At 49.9% G+C, this 23,170-nt stretch overlaps 1 protein-coding gene across 2 annotated transcripts in view; it reads right to left on the bottom strand.

Moving 5' to 3' along the window:
• nrp1a (neuropilin 1a) overlaps positions 1–23,170 on the bottom strand; it is a 56,518-nt gene that overhangs the window by 21,645 nt on the left and 11,703 nt on the right. For both annotated transcript variants that reach the window (XM_084565713.1, XM_084565712.1), the window contains exons 4-7: positions 13,929–14,110; positions 7,011–7,238; positions 4,182–4,337; positions 1,648–1,814 (exon numbers count right to left, since the gene is read on the bottom strand). In XM_084565713.1, the coding sequence (XP_084421839.1) occupies positions 1,648–1,814; positions 4,182–4,337; positions 7,011–7,238; positions 13,929–14,110 (733 nt within the window). The remainder of the gene's footprint in view (positions 1–1,647; positions 1,815–4,181; positions 4,338–7,010; positions 7,239–13,928; positions 14,111–23,170) is intronic.

Consider the following 23,170-nt stretch of genomic DNA (forward strand, 5'->3'; position numbering starts at 1 on the left):
AAGAATTCTTCCCTTTTAATAGCACTTGTGATAATTGGACTTCTGCTCGGAGTGCTCGGCACAAGAGCGTCGCGCTCCTCGGGAAACCTGAATTACGCGGCGACCACGCTTTCGCCGCGTTTTGAAATTAGAAATCAGAAGAGTCCCGTCGAGTGTTTTTTCGTCTGATTAGCATTGGGAAATCGGCGCGCCCGTTAGAGCGCATCCCGGTTTAAAATTCAGACTTTCGCTGCCAAATCAAATCCTCAATACGATCGCTGCTGTAGCGCGGGGGGAGTCTTGAGTGGCAACAAATCACCGTGATTGCTCGTAATTTCCGCTCGCGACAAGGCCTCCGAGCCCGCGCGGTTATCCTTCACGCAAACATCTGGCTGCGAACAATGGACTTTCCTTTCTGAAAGGCAAATATTTTTAAATGCAACAGACTGTCCAACCGCAGGAGGAAGCGGTAAGGTAGCCCATGTTTCTTCCTGATCCACTCAGACACATGCTGGGCTCCTCTGCAGGACAACGCGGACCCAGCCAGACCCTCCTACTCAACCGCAAAGCCAAGGACGTAGCGCACGGATGCACACAAGCGTGGGAGAGCCCGCACAAACCTGCTCACATGCACATGTACGCGCTGATTAAATTAGTCTGAAGGAGCAACACGGGGGCCCCAGGACAATGTTTTCATTGCAATAATAAAGGGAAAGCTTGCTTATGACCCTCCCCAAGCAAATATTTGGCTTCGGGTCAGCTCTATTATTCACCCCCTGAGGAATATGCCGGGGCCAAACTTTTCAGCAATGAGGCAAAAAGACTGCAGAAAAGGAGCAGAAAAGAAAAACAGTCGAGGCATTTACAAGGCCCCGGAGGCTTTCGGTTAATAAATCAAACATGCTCCAAATGCATCTTGGTAGTTCTGTGGTGGGTATGTCACTCGGGGCGAGGGGGGTGCAGTGAGTGGACTTGGGATATATGACTTATCCCCATCTGGGGATGGAAAAACTAAATCCTTAATCTTCCCACATAAAGTTCCCTCGGTGGGTGATGATCGCTTTGTGAAGATAAGCCGGCAGACAGAAAAATATGACAGAGCCTGTTTGTGCGCTTCAGAGAGAGCGAGAGAGAGAGGGAGTGTGTTTGTGCGAAGCCAGGACTAAATCCTCGCATCCCCGGAGGTGGTCTCTGCTATCAAGGAAGTGGGGGGTGGTAGTGGGGGGTGGTGGTGGAGGGGGGGGGAGCTATCAGGTAGGGCTGGAAGAGACGCAGACAGATAGGTAGACAGCGACAGAGATCGTGGACACAGGCAATTTTGGGCGAGGCGTGGACGCGACCGCCTCACGGGTCCGTCGGCGACGTCCGACATTCATCATCAGAAATTGTCGGGCGCGTCGTGGAGAGGCTCGCACCTCCAGAGACTGAAGGACAAACACAGAACATACCCACTGTGCTCAAGCAGGCGCTAGTCACTTCTAATACTGCACACACACTCAGACTCTGACTCACCTCCAAAAACACACCGGAGGCAGATGGAGAGTCGTTTCTGCGCTGCCACGGCTGACTCTCTTAGCTATTATTCACCTTTACCTTTACTGAAACCACCACCTTGCAGCTGAGTGCAATTAGTCAACAATTTCCTCGTTGTGACATGAGAGTTGTTACCTGTATCCACTCCTTGTTTGAGTCATCCGCCGGCGTCCACGCGTTCTCGTAGTAGTTGAGCCTGGAGCGCTCCGGGGACCAGCTGGGGTTGTACTGGGACGAAGCCATGATTTGGTCCGACGCTATCTCGCCTGTTTCCATTCCCAACGGGTCGCTGCAGTCAAAGTCTGGGAAGGGAAGGGAGGGGGGGAGGAGGGAGAGACAGATAAGAGGAGGTTGAAGTAAGTGATAAAAAAAGAAAGAAGGAGACTCAGAAAGATGAGCGGCCAGGATGTCCCCCCAGAATCGGAAGCTGATCTCTGGGGAGGAGGCCACCACGCGACGGGCACTCAGCGCTGCTGGCCGGAAAAGAACGGCACATCAGAGACGCCTCAGTAAACCCTCTCGCTGTTTCTCTCTCTCTCTAGTTTTAATGGAAACACTGTGGAAGTGTTCTGCATTAAGAACAAACAAAATAAAAAAATAACTTCTTAATAAAACATTCAGTGCAGGCTAAGTTTACACCGGTGTTAGACGTTAGAGTGACTGCATCCCCCGCCTCCCTGTGGGCTGTTTATCTTTTTTTCTGCACACAGTAACTATTTCCCCCTATTCGGTCTCTTGGGGGAAGTTCAGTATGTGCATTTCGAGGCCGTATATCACACTCAACGACCAGAGCACCCATCACAGGAGATGGCTTCCCTTGTTTGCGTGGACATGGGGCATCCGTTTTGAGGCATCCTGGGCTCAGCAGGCTAAAGCTGGGCTGCTGGGTCAGTTTGGGGTCGCCCCTCTAATCTAACCCCCCCCCCACACACACACACTCAGTGGTGCCTGACACCGCTGTGGAGCAACCGTAGGAATGAGGAGAATGACCTTTCGATCCGTGCCGGAGTCGTATAATTTCACCACGACAACACAGGAGGCATGCGAGGGCACACTTTCACCCATTCACGCGAACCGCTCCTCTCCTCATTGTTTATTTACTTCCTCTTCGTCCAACGGCGAAGTCGGCATGCGTTTTGGACCGTTAACCCTTGAGTCAGCAAGCCGTAAATATGTGTGTGTGTTTGTTTCTACACGCACACACACATATTTCGAGGGCTCGGGACAAAGAGAAAGTGTGGAGCTGCAGTGTGGCTGCTGCCTCCAGAGCTAACACAGATGGTCTTCCCATCTGCCACGCCGCTAACACACCTCCGTCAGTGGGTCAGCGTGTGTGTTTGCGCTCGGCGGTGTCAATGCGCGGTTGCATATGCGTGCGGTGACACTTGTCCCGGGTACGTCGGAATCTTCGCGTGAGGCTGAGAAAACTGTCTCGCACCTCGCCTCACTCTCATTTTTATTTATTTATTTTTTTTTATTTTGGCTCTCTTTGAGAACAGTTCTCGTTAAACTCGTTCAGGTGATCGACCGAAACAGAAAGAGGCGTCTGTTTGCTGCTAAGGACGGCATCAAATCCGAGGCTGATAGTTGAGAAAACACTGTGGGCGAACGAGTGCGGGGTAAGAACAAAGCACAAGGCCCCTTTTCACCACCTTATCACCTCTCATCAGCGGCTCTCAGCTACCCTTGCCTTGTAGAAGCAAGAAAATCCACCGTGTATTATGCATAAGGGGATTATGAATGATTCAAGTGGTACAAGCCTGGAAAAAGCAAAAGGCAAAGTTTGGGGATCTTGGATACGCCCGAGCTGGTGATGTAAGACCGAGCAACTCGCTTCTGAATTAAAATATTTACTGATCAGAGGTCAGATATTTCACCGTGCCTCTGCAAGAAGCTGATTAGCCTAATCTGATCACGGACGTGTGATTAAAAGAGACTCGCGTAAATCAGAGGAAACCGGAGAGGAGTGACGTCAGCGGGCCGTCGCCGTGCAGCGGTTTGTTGTGTGTACACTCAGCGTCTGCCTTGCCTTCGGGGCAAAAACCAAAAAAAATAAAAAAAATCCCTTTTGAAGATGATTAGTAGAGTTGCTGAATGTCATCCGTCTCTATTGCGATTCAAAAGCCTGGCTCTGCGTGAGTGTGTGTGTGTATATATTTGGGGTGGTCTAGCAGCTGGACAGATTTATGACTCCTACCAGAGCTCGTCTTCCTTAATGAAATGTTTAGATGAAGCGTTTTGCAAAATGGGGTCAGGGGGGTCGGGCCCCGTGACAACGACGCAGCATGTAAAAGCCCTAAGGGGGGTGTGTGTAAGTGTGTGCATGTGTGTGTGGGGGGTAGTTAGCAGTGGGGAGGCTGCCTGTTTGGAGCCCGTCTGGAGCGTAAAACGTAGATCTTGTAAAGCGGAGGGCTCGCACACCATATGAAGAAGCAGGAGGTGTTTATTTAATAACTCTTAAGCTCTGTTTAACGAGTGGGAATTTGACCTAATAGAAGCTGCTGGAAGCATCTGCTTCCTACTTTTAAAAATATTCCTCTACAGCTCATTTTCTTTCACCGAATAAATCTCTCCACTTCCGTTGTACCAGCTTTGGACCCCACTAGCCCTGCCTTCCTGCCATCTCTTCCCATCTTTCTGATTTTAAGATGCTTCTGCAACCAGCTCACCCTCTGGGACGGTCCTTTCGATGACGGTGAAGTTGGCGGAGAAGCCCTCCTTAGCGATGGCGCTGTCCGTGTTGATTGTCAGCGCCAGGATGCCCGTGTAGGAGATGATCCTGCCCGGGGTGTTCTGCCCGCAGTACCTTCCGACATAAGGGCCGACTGGAGAGAGAGAAAGAAAGCACAAATAGACTCGGGTTAACTCAATATTTGTTTGTTTGCCCCAGCCATGTCACACATGGGTTTAACTACCAACTCCCCCCCCCCCCCCCACCCCCCGTGGAGGTGTGAAAACTAGTGTGTCAGTGAGGTATGGCACCGGCTCCATAAAGACGCGTGAGAAAAGACTCTTGACATTCCATGCCTGCTCGCCCGTCGGACACACAAACAAGAGAAAAGCGGAAGAGGGGGCCCGTGGTTTTGGGGAGGGTCACGGTCTCTGTCTATTTGCTGGCTGTAAATACCTCAAAGCTCCTGTACCCCAAACTCATTTTCTTAGGCTTGAGGCGGACCCGGGCACGGCCCAGCGAGCTTTGTGAAGCACACAAGTAAAGACCGGGAAGAGACAATAGCGAGGGGGAAGCATAAAAAAGACAGAAAGCAATAAAAGCACAAGGGGGACACGTTCCGCTGAGCAGGCTGAGAGGAATGAGGGGCACAGGGCAGGACGGAAAGCGGGAGGCGGGTGGAGGAGGAACGTTAGGGGGAGACAAAGAGGAGCGGAGGAACACGGCGAAAGAGTGATGCCGTAACGAGGCAGGGAGGGAGCGGGAGGGCACGGCGACCTTGCCCCACGCCTCTGATGCGTGCTATGATCCGTGCGCATTTGTCGAGTGTGGGGTTCTCGCGGCTTATCTGTGATTAGCGATGCTGTGATCAGCGGCGAGTGACAGTCCGGGCCTCCCCGTCATCCAAAACACGCAACCTCCATCCCAGCTCCCGACATGAAAGGCAAAGGGCCGGACCGCGGGGACTTAACGGGGCAGCGGTGTGACGGCTCAGATTAATCTTCATAAACCAGGTGCCCGGCGCGTGCGCGTGAGAACGTGCACACAAAAAGCCATCTCCCCCGGATTATCTGCATGACTCCCCATCGCTATGAAATTTTAAACAACCTCCCTATGAACTCCGCGTTCCTGCCCGCCTTCCTGTTCCTCGGGGAAGAGCGTCAAGGGAGCGGAGGTTCTTCTTATCCAGTCAGGTGTGCTTTTAGAGAGGTGGGGGTAAAGGGCGGCGTGACTCCCTCGCCACTTCACAGCGGCCTGCTTTTGCCCGGACATCTCCCACCTCTGCACACCCCAATGGCCAGCATGCCTCCAGCCTTCTGTGCTAATGCACTATCGATCGGGGCAGCAGGAGCCGCAAGAGCCGCCTGGCAAAAGCCGACACACCATTTTCCTCCTGTGGCTTATTTTTATACAGGACTGTCTGTCACACACAGAAACGCATGAAGGGTGTGATGCCACATGAGTCCAAACCGGTGGCGTCCGGTTTCTATCTTGTGCAGGTTCACAGCTGTACGAAAGAAACTCCGGAGCGTCTTGTTCTTTTGTGTCATGCTTTAGCGGAACGAACTGAGAAATCTCTGACTTTTAATTAGTCGGAAATAGCACAGGAAATGTTTCTTTTCCCGACCCCTGAGGTCTTTCGTAAAAATGTGTATTAAAAGGTGATAATAATGTGACATATTCTCAGCTCTCTGAGGCTTTGAGATTCTACTTAATCAACACAAAACTTGAAAATGAATCGGTCCCACCTTAAGGGGGAGAACATACAAATGAGCTACGGAAATACTTTTGTGGGAATCAAAGGTCATCCGCGCAGAGTTAACATCTTCGGAGATGTGAGCTGGGAGAATATTGAACTTAAAGTAAGCTCACTTGAAAAGGCGCCGTGATTTGCACTTCAACCGTATCACCTGGATCGAGGGAGCAGAGAATACCGCCGCTCGCCGGGTCGAACGCCGACAGATAAAATTCTCTCAATTTTCAGCCGCTGATGGGTGAGAAAAGCTTTCATCTCGTCTGCACCCCGCGTTGGAATAGCCGGGAGAAGAACTTCAAGAGGCGATTTCACTCGCCTGAGTTCAAAGCCCCATCTCAGCGTATGGAAGAAACACCGCTAGCCCCCTCTTTCTCTCGCTCTTCCTCCCTCACCTGCTGATTTTATGAGACGGACAGATTTGAGAACGTTCCTCAGCCTTTGCTCAACCCCCGCGACCACGACCAAACCGTTTACAGTTGCACGGGTGGAAACGCAAATAAACTCTCTAAGGAAATTCTTACTGGAGTCGTTTCCTGCATGACGGAGTCCTTCAGTGCGTCAGGACGCAGAGGAGCAACAGCTCAAACCAAACAGCCCAGATTAGATCTTGAACTCCCAAATATACAGACACCAACAAATTACCCCAAACAATGCAGCCGGTGGCTGAGAGGGGAAGGGCGTCTCTTGAGATCGGGAAGTGTTTTCGCGTAGAGCGGTAACAAAACCTTACGCCTGTGACGACTGTCTGCCAAGTCCAGGTGAGTCAGTGCACAGAAAATCTCCTTTTGCCTCTACAAGGTTAGTTGACCTTTTAACAGTGACATGGTGCATATTTTCCACCATCTCTGCAATGCCACTGTTAAAACAGACACGTTTTGGTAGTTTCAGAAAGAAACTAGTGCGTGATTATACTAGAGGAGGTCAGAAATACTTGTTTTTGCAAAATATAATGTAAAGCATAAAGTAGAAAGAGTCACACATTACCCAAAACCTTAGTGCTCACATCAGGACAAGCCGACAAAACCCACAACTGTACTGCTGCTAATTATTATCACTATTGTTTTTGCTTACCTCCGGGGAAACCGTCCCAGATCTCCAGCCGGTCGTAGCGGCAGAACACGCCAGTCGGGGGCGTCGTGTCCGGCTCTAGCTCGAAGCTCTCGAACTCCAGAATGATTTCGGACATCTTCGGCGCGAAGATCATGAAGGTGCAGTCCAGGTTGTTGGGGTACTTCTCCGGGAAGCCGGGCGACTTTATGACGCCGCTGTTGGAGGTGAAGTTCCTGGAGCATTCGGGACCTGCAGGGGAAACGAGGAGGGAATTGAAAGGATGAGACACAAAGGAAGGGGGTGGAGGTGATTCGTTTGAATGACTGTCGCTCAAGTTATCTGTTTCGGGTTTCTTTTTGTGCTTGGCGTTGAGAAGCTCTGGCTCCCAGCTGCTCTATTGACTAGAGGACAGTTTACAACCGAGAGCCGAGAGACCACCTCGACAGTTCTTCTATTCACTAAAGGCTACATCTGGATCTATCAGCTCTCCTCTGAGGTGCTCTGCTGTGATTTTATCCCCTTGAGGGAGAAAAACATCACACTACCATCACTGTGAGTGTGTTAAATCTGTAACTCCTGGAACAGCTGGATCGGGAGAGTAAACATTAGTGAAAGGCCTCAATCACCAGAATCGGGGAATGATGATTATACAGCTTGATTCGCGCTGCAAAAAAAAAAAAAAAACTCTCTCTCATCAGAACATGACTGTGAACCATATGAGAGGTGCTCAGACACAGAAGCAGAAGTGATGGAAGGCAGGAGCAGCGGCTGCACATACATCAACACACGCGTTCGCACTTAAAACGCACAATTTTACACCGGGGAATGTCAAAATATTTATGCTGCGCTCCCGGAGAGCCGCCTTTCAGCTGATGAGGGGCATTAACACATTTCCCATGTTAGCTACTTCTCTTGAGCGTCACGAGCGCAAGATTATGATTTGAGAGTGATTGGCATGGGATAAAAAAAAAAAAAACTGGTGCTAACAGCTGCAGGGAAATGTTTAAGAGAGTGACGGGAAGAGACATTAAGACATGTTCGGGACTCAAGAGCCGGTCCAGAGTGCTACCGAGCCCGGCTTCACACAAACATACACATAGAACATGAGGGGAAAAAAGGGCTACTGTCATTCAGAGCAATTATTTGGAGCCATTAGTGGCAGAAATGTACCCAGGATAACATCATTTTCATGCTAGTCTGGCAGCTGGCGTGATGGGTGCAGATGGGGCCAATCGAAACCAAAATTGCAGGGAGTTATCGCTAGATAGAGCCTCCGTGCTGCAGCTATTGTAGCTTAAATGAACGCGGTCGACTGCTTTTTCCGTCGTCACTCAAGCATCTTGCTGGGCCCCTAATTGAAGACCATCAGGCCCACTTGAGCCCGTCCACCAGCGGGGGCGAGCGAAGGGACGGGGGGAGCCGCGTTGATTTTCTCTCCCTCGCAAAGTTGAAAGCGCCGGCGCACGGCGCTTTGACTCGAAAGAGAGTTGACATTTAGTGCAGCGGCTTAAAGTGTGGCTTTGGAGAGCGGCGGTGCGCCATTAATTTCACAGCTTCCCCTCGTATTTACCCTCGGAAAATAGAGAGATTTCGCCGTTCGGCGCTTCACTTTGCCACACTTGGGAGAAATGTCAGGGAGCTTTTTTTAGGGGGAAAAACTACAGATGCAAGCCATTTCTTAGATGGGGTGCCTGAGTGCTCTAGACAGCTGCAGGATCCAGTGCGCAATTCAGGTCAGTGTGTTGAATTTCCTGTGGATATTGGCTCAGAACTCCACTCTCCGTCCATTTCATCAGCCTCCACCATGACCCTTATCTCGGCTCAGCAGTTGACCAGAACAGATTTGGTGTTTGGAAGTGGTTCACGCTGGAAACCTGTCGAAATCCAGTCGTGGTGTTGCCCCTAGCCCCTTTTTGTTTAGTTTTTTTCGTTTAAAATGCCTCCTTTTTCTTTAAAATGTCTTTCCCCGTCTCTCGCCCCTCTATCATTACACGCACAAAACTCCCGTGCACCCGTAGTATACCAACTTTCATGCACTTTCAGTAAATACGCAAAAAACTGCACAGCGCCTGGGCTGATACAGGTTTATTTTACGCCGCCGGTGTCTCAAAAATGATCATAACTGAGGCCAAGCCAAGGACAAACTTCCCCATTGTCAGCCTTTGTGTGCCCGGCAGCGTGCAACCAGAAAATAGAGCCAGGCGAGACAGGCGGAGCGCCCGTTGTCGCTCCCACCGGCGAGATAATCGTCCAACAGATCTCTTTTATCTAGTGCCTCCACAAGGGAAAGGGGGGGTGAGAGGGTGGCGGTGTTGCGGGGGGGGGGGCTGCTTTTCGTCCCCAGCGTGAGAGGCATTTATTGATAGCGGCCGAACATGCGGCGCCGTGTGCGTGCATCTGCGCTGACAAGGAGCTTCAGGAGGCAAATACGTCCAGTCCGTGTCGGCTGAATGCTAACTTCCCTGCCCCCTTTACTCTCCTTTAAAAAGATAGTCGGGCCGCGGCGCACCCAGCAGCACTGCTTTCAAACAAACAGACCAATTTACAGAAGGAAGTTCGGAGAGAGGTGGGGAAAAGGAGTAACCTTGAACGCACAGCATTTACTGGCAGCCTCCAACGTTTACTGCTGGCTGTAATGGCTTCTTTTAACTCTCGTTTATATTAAGTCCCTCTCCTCTTGACGTGGGAGTAAACAAATGTCATCTGCGACTTGCCCCGGTGAGGGAAAAGGGATTTGTTTAACGGGACAAGTTGCGGCCGGCCAAATGATATTTAATGGGGATTTGATTTCAATCTTTCGCGGCAGATAAATAAATCTCAAATAAATGTGGTCTGCGAGGGAGGGAGGGAGGGAAGGGTGCCTTTCAGATGCTCAGTCTCCCTGTTGACTTGTCCTCTGTGTCTCTATTAAGCCGGGGCTCTAAGTGCTGAAAGCGGAGCGGAGGCCGGGGCGTTAATCAGGCTTTAAACGTGACAGCCTCGCACTATTTTCATTTTTAATTTCTCCTCTCCTCGCCTGCTCCACATATCTCTCTATTTTCCATCTAATCATCACTCCCACCCTCCGAGGCAGGGTTATTAGTGGCCGGAGCCATTGGAGTGGAAGGTGTTGTTCTTGGACTGCTAAGTAAATCACCACTGTTTATGTTCCAGGTTGCTCTCTGACCGATCATTAGCCCAGTTCGGCCTCCCCCCTCCCTTCTCTACCTTCCATTTCGCCATTACGCCACCGTGACAGAAGGGTTAATCGCTGGTGGAGAATTAACTCTTAACAGTAAATCAAACATTAACCGGAAGCCTGTGGAGCGTCGGCCGCTCAGACAGATGGAAACGGCAGGTTTATATTCACCTAAACACACACATCCTGAGGCACCGGGCTACCGACATGACATTTAGCATGTCGAGTGTGTCTATGACATCAGCCCAGCCCCCACCCCTCCAAATCCAAAGAGGCATGCTGATGGGAAGGGAATGGAGGGGGGGCAGGAGGAGGGGGTACTGTCTCCGTCTGGCTCCCCTTAAAGAGATTTGTTGTCTTAAGTTTCCATGAGGGCCGTGGTGCATGTGTGCGATGACACCGCGTCTCCGCGCCAGATGTGACCATCAGGTTTGGTCGTTGTGCTCCCCCCTCCCTTTAAAGGCCCCACCCAACACACTCACCTCAAAAACGTGTTTTCACAGGTGTGCGCTCAGTAAAAGAGCCCGCATCGAGATGACATGATAAACAAGGCGTTTGCATGAAAAGATGCTTTCTAGCGTAACATGGGAGGCCTCCCTGCAGCAGGATTAGTCATTTCGCTGAGTAATTGAGACTTGTGTGTGTGTGTGTGTGTGTGTGTGTGTGCATGCAAGTAAAGAGGGGCTGGGGTGGGGGTGGGGGGGCTAGCAGTCGCACTATCTCTGCCTCCTCGCCCACTTCAATGGGCCCTCGGCCAGCCTTGATGTGGCTCTGAGCAAACTGCCGAGCTGTTAAAGGAAAACATATGCCGTGCGTGTGCGAGCGTGCGTGCGTGCGTGCATACACTTAAGGGGAGCGTTCTTTCCAGAATCACTGGAGGATTTTAAAGCAAGACTCAAGAGAGATGACAAGATAAACGCCGCTTCAGATGTCCCACAAAAGCAGCAGCAAGAGTTTCGGTGGAGGGTTACGCCAACGTCAACTCAGTTTACTCTACGTTTACGCGGGCTGACATAACTGATTTCTGTCCACACTGGTGGCTGTTTTTCAAGTGTTTTTTTTTTTTACTTTTGTTTTTGTCTGGGAGTTAAAAGCCTCAGTGGAGATGTGCTACATAACACAAGCAGCTTGCTAATCTGCACCCTTCAGCTCAAATAGTCCTCGCTCTCTGTCTTATCCCTCCTCTCTATCTCTATCTTTTTCCTTCCCTGCCACCTCGCCGCCGCACCGCACCGCACCGCCCGCCCCATCCCGTCTCCTGCCAGACTTCAGCCAGCGGAGCGAGGCTGCCAATTTGCAGGCCATAAAATAAATAGCCCGTGCTAATTAAGATGGTTGGACGGGATTGAGGAGCGGAGAGGGGTAGAGGCTGATGCGGAAGCGGCCACGGAGAGCCGCAAAACAACCTGTTCTCTTCCAATTAGACACTTCGCAGGCTGCCGCCGATAAAAGCCAGGCCGAGGCGCGCCAGCGTTTTCAAGAGCGTGTGAAAGTGTATTTACATGGTTTGCAGCTTAAGTGGGTAAACCTGCACGCGTAAACACACTGGTACTGGAGTTGGCGTGCGATCCCCGAGGGGAGCGCGTGTTTACACGTGTTTGCCCCGCGAGTGTATTTATCTTTCGTGTGACCTTTGCTTGCGTTCAGCCCGGGATGAAAGGCAGTCCCAGTCCCCGGGGTTGACTTCCAGTGATCCGGGCCTATAATCACGCTGATAAACAGCCCGCATTCTTCGCATTTCCCTTCATTGACATGCACAAGCGTGAGCCTCCCCGTTCCTCCATCCGTTATCGGAGCATCTGTGTATCATCATTAACGTTACATGTGTTAGCCAACACAATGTTTTCCCAACTAATACCCTGCTTGTTGATAAGCTGGGCTAATCAGCTAGCTTGCTATCTCTCCCTCTCTCTCTCTTTCTGTTCGGTACTCTTTATCTCTCGCTCTCGCTCTAACAAACAGAGCTGTTAATTGATCTCGGGGCCCTGTTCTTGGCGGGAGTAGTCAAAACACAGAGGGAATTCAAAGCATAAAAGCACGGGATCCACTAAGGAAGCGAAGGCAGAGGGTTAGCACGAAAGCACGAAGCTCTGCCTTCTTGGGCCCTTTCTCCAAACTCCAACAGTCCTACTTCTGCATCCCTGCCTCCATCTCTGCGCACACCTAACGTCCATATTCCTCGCCAAACGCATTTCCTCATATCTCAGCAGTCCTGCGAACGCCGTTTCTCCCCCTGTCGCCAAAGGGCCCCTAACACGCCTCATTTATAATCAGCGCCGGCTAATAGATGAGACCGGGAAATACCAAGCTAATCACGGAAAGAATGTAGTAGATTTACCCGGCCTATCGGGATGGGGAATGAGGCGGCGTGTTTGTGTGTGTGTGTGTGTGTGTGCGAGGACGGGTATGTCGGGGTGGAGCGTCGCTTTGATCTCGCAAATGGACCCGCACTCCACCAGCTGCCCCGCCGCGACGGTGACACGCAAACGCGAGCACTAACACACACTAGCCCAGATTAAAAGGAAGGAGGGACCTTGCTGGGCCATTCATCACGTCTCTGAGGTCGGGGAGTTGAGGAGGAGGAGGAGGAGGGGAGGAGGAGAGGGGGTGGGCTGTGTCATAGACTGCTGCTAAGGTTAATTAATGAAAGGGGAGTCTGTAGCACCTGTCTGCCTTCTAGTCACTCTCTGGACACGCTGTCCTCCTTCTTCCTCCAGTCCAAACAAAGGAAGGCGGCAAACCAACAGGAAACACTTCCTCTTGTTTCGTGACGTCCCCCCCGATGTTATTTGTGTCTTAACATATTCTATTTTTATCTCAAAACACTAAAGGAGGGGACATCAAACTGATTGCACACCCACTTTGGCAGTGAAAGCGCTTCCTGACCCCTTTATCCTATTAGGTGGATTGAATTCACTTTCTCCGCGAGCAGCTTGTCGGCGGCTGCTTCATACCCCAGCCGCGTGCTGCCATCTGACAATAAACCACAACAGTTGTTAAATCGGTGCTTTGCAAATGATGGCCTTGCTTATTGTGTAATAATTCACACCGGCTACAAACTACTACAATTATAGAGCATATGGGAGCGTGAGTCAGCGCTCGCGAATAAAGCATATTGCTTGCCATATTGCAATTGCATAATTTGATGCTCCGACGCCTTGACTAAATCACAAACAAACCATGAAATTAGACAGAGAGGCTCTTTCTTGCCTCATTATCGGCGTTAGTCTTTCGCTTTTCACACCGCGTCGGACGGTTTGCCGTCTGATGGACTGATCGACGGACAAATCAGGGGCTTGTGATCCGAACTCAGTCTCATTTAACGGATTAAAACGGATGGTTTGGAGTGAAATGACAGCGAGTTAGAGCGGCGCGCGGAGGACCATCTTGAGGCGCCTTGGCTTCCATATTGCGGGACTGCTTAAAACGTTAGGAGGGGAGCGCTTTTAGTGCAAATTACCGAAGCTGTGCTCTGAAATGACAGATGGGGAAACCAGTGAAAGGAGGACTAGACTAGCACGAGAGAACAAAGACTCATAATTGATCTTGGAAACAGCGGTAATTGCAAATCATCCAATCATAGCAACACTAGTTTTTCTCTCACTTTTGCAAACACAGACAAGAAAGTTTCAGAAATATAAATATTTAAGCAGCTAACTGGGTAATCTCCATTTGCAGATTTGATAGATTGGACTTAATTGACCATGTGGTACAAGCCTTATCTCTTTGGTGTCATGTCTCATCTCCAACGTGCCACCCACCTGTCTTAAAGATCTCGTATCGGATGGAGAAGCCCGCCCCGTGCGTCTCGTAGTCGGACACGAACTTGATGAAGAGCTGGTTTCCGGAGGAGACGACCGGAGACGGGGCGATCTTCCCGCAGTACTTCCCCACCAGCTGACCGCTCTCGTCCACGCCGTCTCGCACCTCCACGTAGTCATACCTGCAACAACAGAGGGGAGAGGTGGCGTCAGTCATGGTGCACTACCTGAATCGCGCCCTCCTTTGCGTTCAGCTCGTATACATATAAGTGCTGCTTTTCAGTTTATAAGGGGGGAAATGAAAGGAGACAGCACACACACAAACACAAACACATACATGCATCCTCAGAGGGCCGCAAAACACAGAGCAACACAGCATATTGTGCAGGTAATGTAGTGGAAATAAAACACTGTGTACTAATGAGGTCTCAGGTTAAAACTCGGAGAGAACAGGTGGAGAGGCTTTCATTATATCGACCTGGCGCACAAACACACACACACACTGCGCAGAGGTTTCGTGCTCCCAGCAGCACTGAGGTCAGGTTTATGTAACTGCTTCGACTACTGAACTTCAGCCGAACAATCGTCCGTCTCCTGTGTAAACACAACGCTCGGCGTGCGTACGTGCGCTCGCTCTACGAGACAATAAGGGGACGGGATTGTCATTTGGCCTTTGGCTCGGGTCGGGTGTGTAGGATGAGCAGGTTCATTCGTTCGTGCATTCATTTTCTGTAACCACTTTAGAATCACCAATGAACCTAACCAGCATGTCTTTGGACGGTGGGAGGAAGCTGGAGAACCTGGAGAGAACCCACGCAGACACAGGGAGAACATGCAAACTCCACACAGAAAGGAACCAGTCGGCCCATAGATTAGAACCCAGAACCTTCTTGCTGTGAGGCATCAGTGCTAGAATGAGCAGGTGTTAAAGCTATTAACAACACACTCACATTCAAATGGAATTCCAGACCCACGGCTATTGAAGGGAGCAGCTTTAATTGACTCAGTGGAGGGGGTTTGGAGAAAGCAGCTTTGAAACGAGGCCGGGACGCACACGCACAGAACCTGGCGTGCGAAACTTAAGCCGGTTGAGGGGAAATCAGAGCGCCCGGCCAACGAGGGTGGTCTAAAACAGCCTCCGGTTATCAGTGTGTGTGTTTTCAGTCGCTAGCTGCTAAACTTGTTCTCAAACCACTCGAGTTGTGGTTTGCAGTCTCGTGCCTGCGAGCTTGAGCGACGAGGAAGATGGCTTTTCCGTGCTGCGAGTTCACCGCGAGCGACGGCGCGAGCACCGCTCCGAAAAGGCAGATTTCGGTTCAGGTTTCCACCGTTCCTAATTGCCCATAACGCCAAGGTCCCCGCCAAGTTTTCAGCTCCGCGGCGCACTTATCGAAAACATTCCTGCCCGGCCTGCGGCGCCAGGTCCTCCGTCTTCATTAGGAGCCAGGTGAATAAAAACGCCTCTCACGCTGAGCAAATGCAGAAATGAATTTTGACGTATAGTGTAGGTGTAAAGTGCAGCAGGTTTGTGGTCACGTTCGGTCACACGCACACACGTTCTTTCTGCCTCCTCAGAAAATATGCGCCTTCTGGGCTAAAAGGGGGCCCGCTTTCATAGTTTTTGCTCGATTCCCAAATTACTGTCAAAACATCAGGCCTCCTTAGTGATTTTGAGCGCACTTAATGCATGGGATTTTACACAGAAAAGGCGATTTTCACTTTGAATGATGGCTATGGTCGGCTAAATCCCTCAGGTGGGACCTGACATGTAACAACGCGCACCCTTTCCCGCTAACCTTAACCGCTAAACGGTTTCCTTCACCTGCTGCAAATCTTACAAAAATGCATTCGATGGGGAGGGGCTGCCTTGCGCCGGGGTTTCACGTGCAAAATATTAGCAGGAGGAAAGGGATTTGGATGGCGAGAGGGGAGGACAGGGTGTAAATAAATGTAGAGCTGAGCAGAAGTGGCACGGCTCCAAATTGGGTCCCCCGAGAAGCTGCGGTGGACGGATGACTTCCCTTGTCTTCCAGCTCGGTTGGGGGGTGATCTGAGGTGATATGGGGCTGTCAAGATGCATCAAGAGCCTCTCCTTGTTCTGCTCCTCTCTGCTAAATTTTTTATTGTCTCTGGGTTAAAGGTTCGGCAACAAAGAAAAAGCCCGGATAGTTAGCATTTCACTCTTTTTCTCGGCATTATACAGATTTCCCTCCGCTTGTTTTTAAATCTTTGTGGGACTCGGCCTTCTTGTACGCTTCGTGTTTTTCAGCTCCTCCTTGTTGCTCTTGTGACTGCGCTGTGATTTCAGACCAGGTCTTCCTCCTTCCTTTTCCTCGTCGGGCCACCAGCTGTAGCAACAGCCCCTGCCCGGCTCACACAAGTACCACTTTGTTTCAGCTACTTTATCAGCCGCGGCTCGGTGAAAAATACAAGTTTCACGTGGTGTTTACAGAGTCACCCTCCCCTGAGTTTTGACCAGCCGGGGGAGTGACTCATTATTTAGTTTAATGGGATCTCTTGGAACCGGGCTCCGTTGTACTGACGTCATGGCTTATGTTATTCGTGAAAGCTTAGACTTATGACATCGTATTATTTTTAGTTGCTGAGAGGGAGGCATGTATAGCGGCGCGGCCGTTTTCTTAATATCGGTTTAGTTACAGTAGGAAGCAGCAGTAAGATTTCTCACCCAATCAATTTCTCCTCTCCTCTCCTCTCCTTTCCATCTTTTCGTTCCCAGCTCACAACAGAGAGCATCAATCTTTCCGTGGCCCTGCTCTGTTCTATCAGCAGACTTATAATTCACCTCAGAGCCTCTGTCTCTGCAGCTATCTTACAGCCCCCCCATCCTCCACACACACACACACACAAACAACACACACACACAGACACGCGCACAACTGCCAAAAGCAGAGCATTGCCAGACGCCTAAAAAATTGATGCTGAGATGCATCACTGAGATGAAGAAGGAGAGAAAAGCAAGCTGCAGTACAGCTCAAGAAGCTGCAATGTGCAATGTGCAATGTATGTGCAGATTTGTGCAGATGCAGAGGATTTATGCATATTTTGCACGGTGCGGCACATTGCGGTGTTAACAGAAAACACTAATGTTGTCATTTGACCGTATTTCGCATTCAAACAAATGAAAAACAACAAAAAAAATAATTATTTTTTCTTATTATTTTGACTCCTCGCACCTCCTGAAAAGCAGCATTTTCTCTTCAGCTCGAATGCAAACTCTATATTCCCAATATATGTGCAGATTTGTGCAGATGCAGAGCAGTGTGCATGTTTTGTGCACTGCAGCATGCTGTGGTGTTAACAGAAAATATTAATATTTGCTTTTTGCCATATTTGGCATTCAAATGAGAGGGGGAAAACACATTTTTTGACTCCTCGCACGTCCTGAAAAGCTGCCGCATCGTCGGCTCTGATGCATGCTGTACATAACCAGCATATGTGCAGATTTGTGTAGATTTGTGTAGAAACGGAAAACATCATTCTGACTCCCTGCCCCTCCTGAAAAGCAAAAGCGTTTTCACTCTGGCGCACCATCAGCTCGAATGTCCCTCGTAAAGGCGGCACAGTGGGAGAGGGAATGCGGAGCGAGGGGAGAAAACGCCCTGAGGGGGGTCCTCGCTGCGGAAGATATAAAGGAATAGACCTCCTCCTCCTCCTCCTCCTCCTCCTCCTACAACAAAATGTCTCTATTTGTGCCTAAACGACCGGCGCGTCGGCCAGAACTCCAAAAAGGTTCTGCGCCGGTGGCTCTGCAGGCTCCGCTCTGCTAACGCAGATCCATCCGGGCCCTTATCATCTGGAAGATATTAGGGGAAATGGTGCAGTATGACGCCTTCGAAAGTCTCTCCTGTCGCCGGCTGCTCTAATCCATTGCTCTAAATACCTGTGGGCACTCGCTTCTACGGTTTAGAGTACAGTTAACAACCTCTATCTGGGATCGTAAAAGAAGTACATGAACATGGCCTACTTAAAAGCCCCCCTAATGTTTTGGGGGTTGGCCGCTCAGCTACGTCCTCATTAAACTCAGGAGCCTGTGTGGTGACCTTTTATGTTGTGTAGCTGCTGCTGCTGTTGCTGTTTGTAGTCATTCCTCATGACAATACAATCCAGTTGAGCCGCGCACTTATTCATCTGTCTAGTCTGCTTTGGGTCTGGGTGGGCCCACAACACACACACAGACAATTACACACACACACACACACAGCGGAGCCGCCTACCACAGTGCTAATAGCGAAAACGGTTTGCCAATCCAGCGGGGAAATTAAAGGGAAAAAGGAGAGGGATAGGAGGGTAAACGGGAGGTGGGGGGGCCGAATGTAATTCTCAACGACCTTCGCTTCACCGACTCAAATGTATTAGCCTGCCTTCTTTCTTCAGGCACAGAGAGAAAGCAATCCGGCAGTGTCAAACGAGAACATTAGCCCTCCCTACAAAGCCCAAAGAGAAGGCGACAAACCAGCGGCCTAACAATATAACAGTTATATTGCCTGAAGCTTTCCCGTGGAAATAATCTGTCCTCCCTCTATAAATGTCTTGATATGGTTCTACAAAAGCAATACAATCTCAGGCAAATGGAATAACGCTATGACAGACTGCATAAGCCTCGTACAATTGGTTAGATTTCTTAATCAGACCATTTATAAGCTCGAGCATGCCGCGGAAAACCCCAGAACAAGAGCTCTTTCTTTCTTTCTTTGCCGCTGCCCTCTGGTTCGGCTGCAGACTGAACAACTGCCTGACCCCATCTCCCCTCTCCACCCTCCCCTTTTCTCTGGCATTTTCCGTCACCGTCTGACAGCGTATAACTCGCAGTTGCATTTAAACATGTCACCTACAACATGTCAAAACATCTCCAGGTGACACAAGTGGAAACGCCTAAACAATGGGACTGACTCGGGACAGGTCCGCGAGGCGCGAGGGGACTTGGCAGGGGAAGGTAACCTTGTTGTCAGCTGTCACGAACCAAAAAGTTTTGTATTAACGAGTCTCGACTAACAAACTGTCACTTGGGGCTCCGGCAAAACATCATTAACGTTTGTACAAGGGGGCCCCCCCCCCCCAGACAAGCCGATCTCTGAGTTACTTTTTCCGAGCCTGGAGGGGACATACCTCGCCGTAATAAAATGGTCTCTCTCTCTCTCTGTGTCTACTTTCCGTCCCGCACTGCCTCCCCATTGCATGTGACATTCATTAACCTGAACCTAGAATAACAGGTTCCCTTTTTTTTTTCCTTGGGCACCGGTCCAGCTGTAACGACCCTCGTGTCAGCTCGTCTGGGCGGACGAGGAAAAACTAAGATTTTCACTGAGGGTGAACACTAAAGACCAAAATCACGAGATATTTTTTTGCACTACCATCCTCTCCACTGATGTGCCCTCACTTCTGAATCTGCAGAAAATTATCGCAGCAGTCCAAGGCCCCCCCGAATGTGGCGACTCGCCCAGCGGGACAGAACCCCAACCAATCAGAGCTGATGGCTTCAGAAGTGGTTCCTGAAGTGGTTCCTCGCCGGCGAGGGGAGAAGGGCATGATTGCCCCGCTTCACCGCCGCGGCGTTTCCCGCAAAGACGGACGGAGATAAAAAAAGATTTATGAAAAGATGGATACCCCCCCACCGCCTCACCCCGCCCCGCCCAGATGGCCCAGCTGCACCCCGTCCGACGGCGGGCCTCTTTGGGTGTCACCCTCACACTGTAAGGCTGCGCTCAGGCCTATTTTTAGACGCCGTCGCTGTTTTCCGATTTTGTTTGCGGCCTCGGCCTCGCGTCTGAAAAGCATATTCTCTCCCCTAAACTGCAATTATCATTAGCATTGATGGATTTAGCATGCCTCCATCCATTAGCTTCCCTAATTACACTGTCGAGAGATCTGCTGTCGCCAACAATCAAATTAATGAATTTGGCTGTTTAGACTCAATTATTGCATCCCCCTCCCTCTGCAACAAGCACAATAATCCTTTATTCAGAAATATGAGCACGGGCTAACAGAGGGAGATTTCTGCCCTGAGGGGTGTGGGTGTGTATGGAAAGGGTGGGTGGCTGCTCAGCACAGACCCCCGCTCACACTGCTGTGTACCGGAGAGGGGACGGGCGGAGGGTGGGATGGGGGGGGAGCAGAAAACAAGCAAGGAAAATAAGACTAACCACAAAAGCTCCCACTGTTAACAGGCTGTCTAAATCAGCCATGCAATTTAGGGCAGTGGGCCCTACCTCACACTGCACTTTGAACACAGGGGACGTTGAAGACATGCGCTCAGCTGACTTGTTTCACATTCACACAAGTGACTGCGACATGCCTCGAAGGCCGGGGCAGATTTTTATTTTTTTTTTCCAGCCGTCCTGCTCGAACACACTCGGACTTTCTTCTCTTATTAAAATCATGAAGCGTGACAAATAGGTCACAATAACGCGATTACACAAATGTGAATATACATCTGCGATTTCAACAAGTCCCGGGACAAGTTATGTAGTTATTCTTATTACATGGTGCTTTATGGTATTTAATTACTGTGTATGTTAAAGATAATTGATTTGTTACAGTTTTTGGTTCTTATTCACCTGCTGGTTGGTTTTTACTCCAACAGGACGACGTTCAACGCATATTTCATTAAAGAAAATGCAACAAATAACGGAAAATTAAAAGAAAAATGTGGAAAAAAACACAAATGAGCTCCTTCTGATGCCTTAAACGCACTAATAAAACAACAAGTTGTTGCAATTAATCAGATTTCCACATAGAGTTGTACAGTTTTGTTAACTGTATGACCAAAACATGATCAATTCCTTTCCAAAATAACATTAAGACCACCTTCCTAATATTGTGTAGGTCTCCCTTGTTGCCTCCAAAACAGTTGTGACTCATCAGAGAATGAACATGGGCCTTCTGAGGGTGTCCTGTGGTGTCTGGTAACAGGATGTTGTTAGTGGGGGGGCCTTTGAGGGGAGGGGCCTGTGTGAATCATCCCACAGATACTTGATCAGTTTGGGATCTAGTGAATTTGGAGGCCAGGTCAATACCTTGTGCTGTTCTTCATGTTTTTTTGAGTTGTTCCTAAAGCGTTTTTGTGGCTGCGTCCTGCTGGGGATGGCTGCTGCCATCAAGGAGTGTCATTGCTATGGGGTGGGGGTGTCTGGTCTGGTCTAGGTGGGTCCTACTACATGTCTAAGTAACATCCACACCAATGAATGCCAGGTCCAAAAGTTTCCCAGCAGAACACTGAATTGTCACAAGATGTTATTTACTTCTTCTGTCAGTGGTCATAATGTTATGGCTGATGATAAACCGAGTATTAACAGTATTAAGATCTCTTTTTCTATCACACATCTTGTTATCATAACCGTAGCGAGATGAATAGGTACAATCATTTAGTAAAATGCCCACGGTAAAGTGGAAGTACACATTCATCTAAGTGAGCTTTAGATTTAAATATAATAAATATAGTGTAAATGTATATGAGAAGTGAATATTCACTCTAAATGTCAGCCCTTTGGGCAAATTAAGAAAAAGGAAACTCCTCAGCAGCAATGGCCTTATTATAATATAAAGCCATTTTGATTGAGAGCTATTACGCAATATGTCAATTACACACACTCTCCTGAAAAAGGTCAGACAGGTCAACACAACGAAGCCGGAAACTCTGTGATACGATTGACAAAGGAGACAAAAAGAGAGAGAGGCGGGGAAACGGCTGAAAAATACAAACGAAAGAAAGGACGAAAAGCACCACAGGTTTTCTGAAAGAGAGGAAAAAGATAGAGGGGGGGAGAGAGAGGGCAAGGGAGGCACTCTAACCCATTTCTGGGGCCATTACATGAGGGAATGGCTCCCATTTGTCCCACCTTGACATTTGAGAGGATCTCTGATTACACAGGAGAGAAGGGGGCAGGCAGAGGTGAGCGAGGAGAGGATCCTCCACAGGGGTCCTGTGGAACGGCTCGGATGATACGGCGGCGTCGCGACAATGAGAAGTCAAGGGTAAAAATAACAGGGTGAAAGGGGGGAGGAAGAGGGGGTGAGGTGGCACAGCAGGGACGACTTGTCCCTGCCACCTAATACCTTATGGCATGGGTACATGCACGCCCTGCTGGGAGGGACGAAGGCAGGAAGATAACGCTGCTCCTTCTTCACCTGTTGTATAAAGACTCAAAGACAGACGACCCTCGACTCAGATCAAGACGCATGAATTGAAAGTAACAATGGATTACGAAAGCCGGTTCCGATATAGGCCTAAAATGATTTTAAAGCCTCACAAATTGCATACAAAGCCGACAATCACTTAGAAACAGCTATGCAGGAGGTTAAACTGTAAATTTATGGATATACTGCAGCTCCACTGTGCTTACAGCTGACCACACACACGTCTTCGTGGTATCTTCGGTCACGTGGCTCGCTGTTACTGGAGCGTCTGTGTCTTTCTGATAAAGGAAACCAGGATGCAGCCTACACAGACCGTTACTGGATATCCTGTACGCGACGTACACGCTTGAGGTCAGGCTAGCACGGGAGAAAGCTGTGAACAGCCTTGAGCTAGTGACCCAGTGAACTTGGGGCTAAAGCTGGTCACGTGAGCCCGTCCCGTCCCGTCCCGTCCCGTCCCGTCCCTGGGCCGACGAGAAAAACAACAACAACATAATATCCAGGGGCAATCATCTATCTGTGTCTGGATGCCAGTGGCGCTCCCCGCCGAGTAATGAGCTGTGCATGCGGGGAGCACGCTGCATTCGAAGGAGGCGGGATGAGCGGGAGAGGAGCGCAGGGGAGGAGAGGAAGGGGGAAAGCAGTGGGGAGGGTAGGCTGAGACTGAGGTCAGCTAGAGGTAAAGCCTTTTGGGTGCTGCTCAAAACTCTCTCTCCTTCTCTAAAAGAAAGAAAAGGGTGGTGTGGGTGCGGTGAAGAGAAACCGCTGAGTGAGGTAGAAAAGGCATGAAAGTTTGCTTGTTGATGGAGCGAGTAAAGGGCCAGAAACAAAAGAGGAAAATGGTGCAGACTGAGGTAGTTGGCAAACAGGTGCCAAGCACAACAACAGCGAGCGGTTCTGTGGTTTGAAACGTCCTCCCTCCCTCTCTCTAAGACTCTTTTACGCGGCTCTGCAGCGGCTAGCGAGCTCCAGGGCGATGGTAATAACTGCACTGGGAATTATTCAATTAAATGTCCCATCCGTCCCCCCCACCCCCCGGCACCCTCCTTCTTCCTTTTCTCTGTCCTCCCTCGAGCCTGCGGAGGGGT

Source organism: Chelon labrosus (genome assembly GCF_963514085.1).
Source record: "Chelon labrosus genome assembly, chromosome: 18".
Taxonomy (NCBI): Eukaryota; Metazoa; Chordata; class Actinopteri; order Mugiliformes; family Mugilidae; genus Chelon; species Chelon labrosus.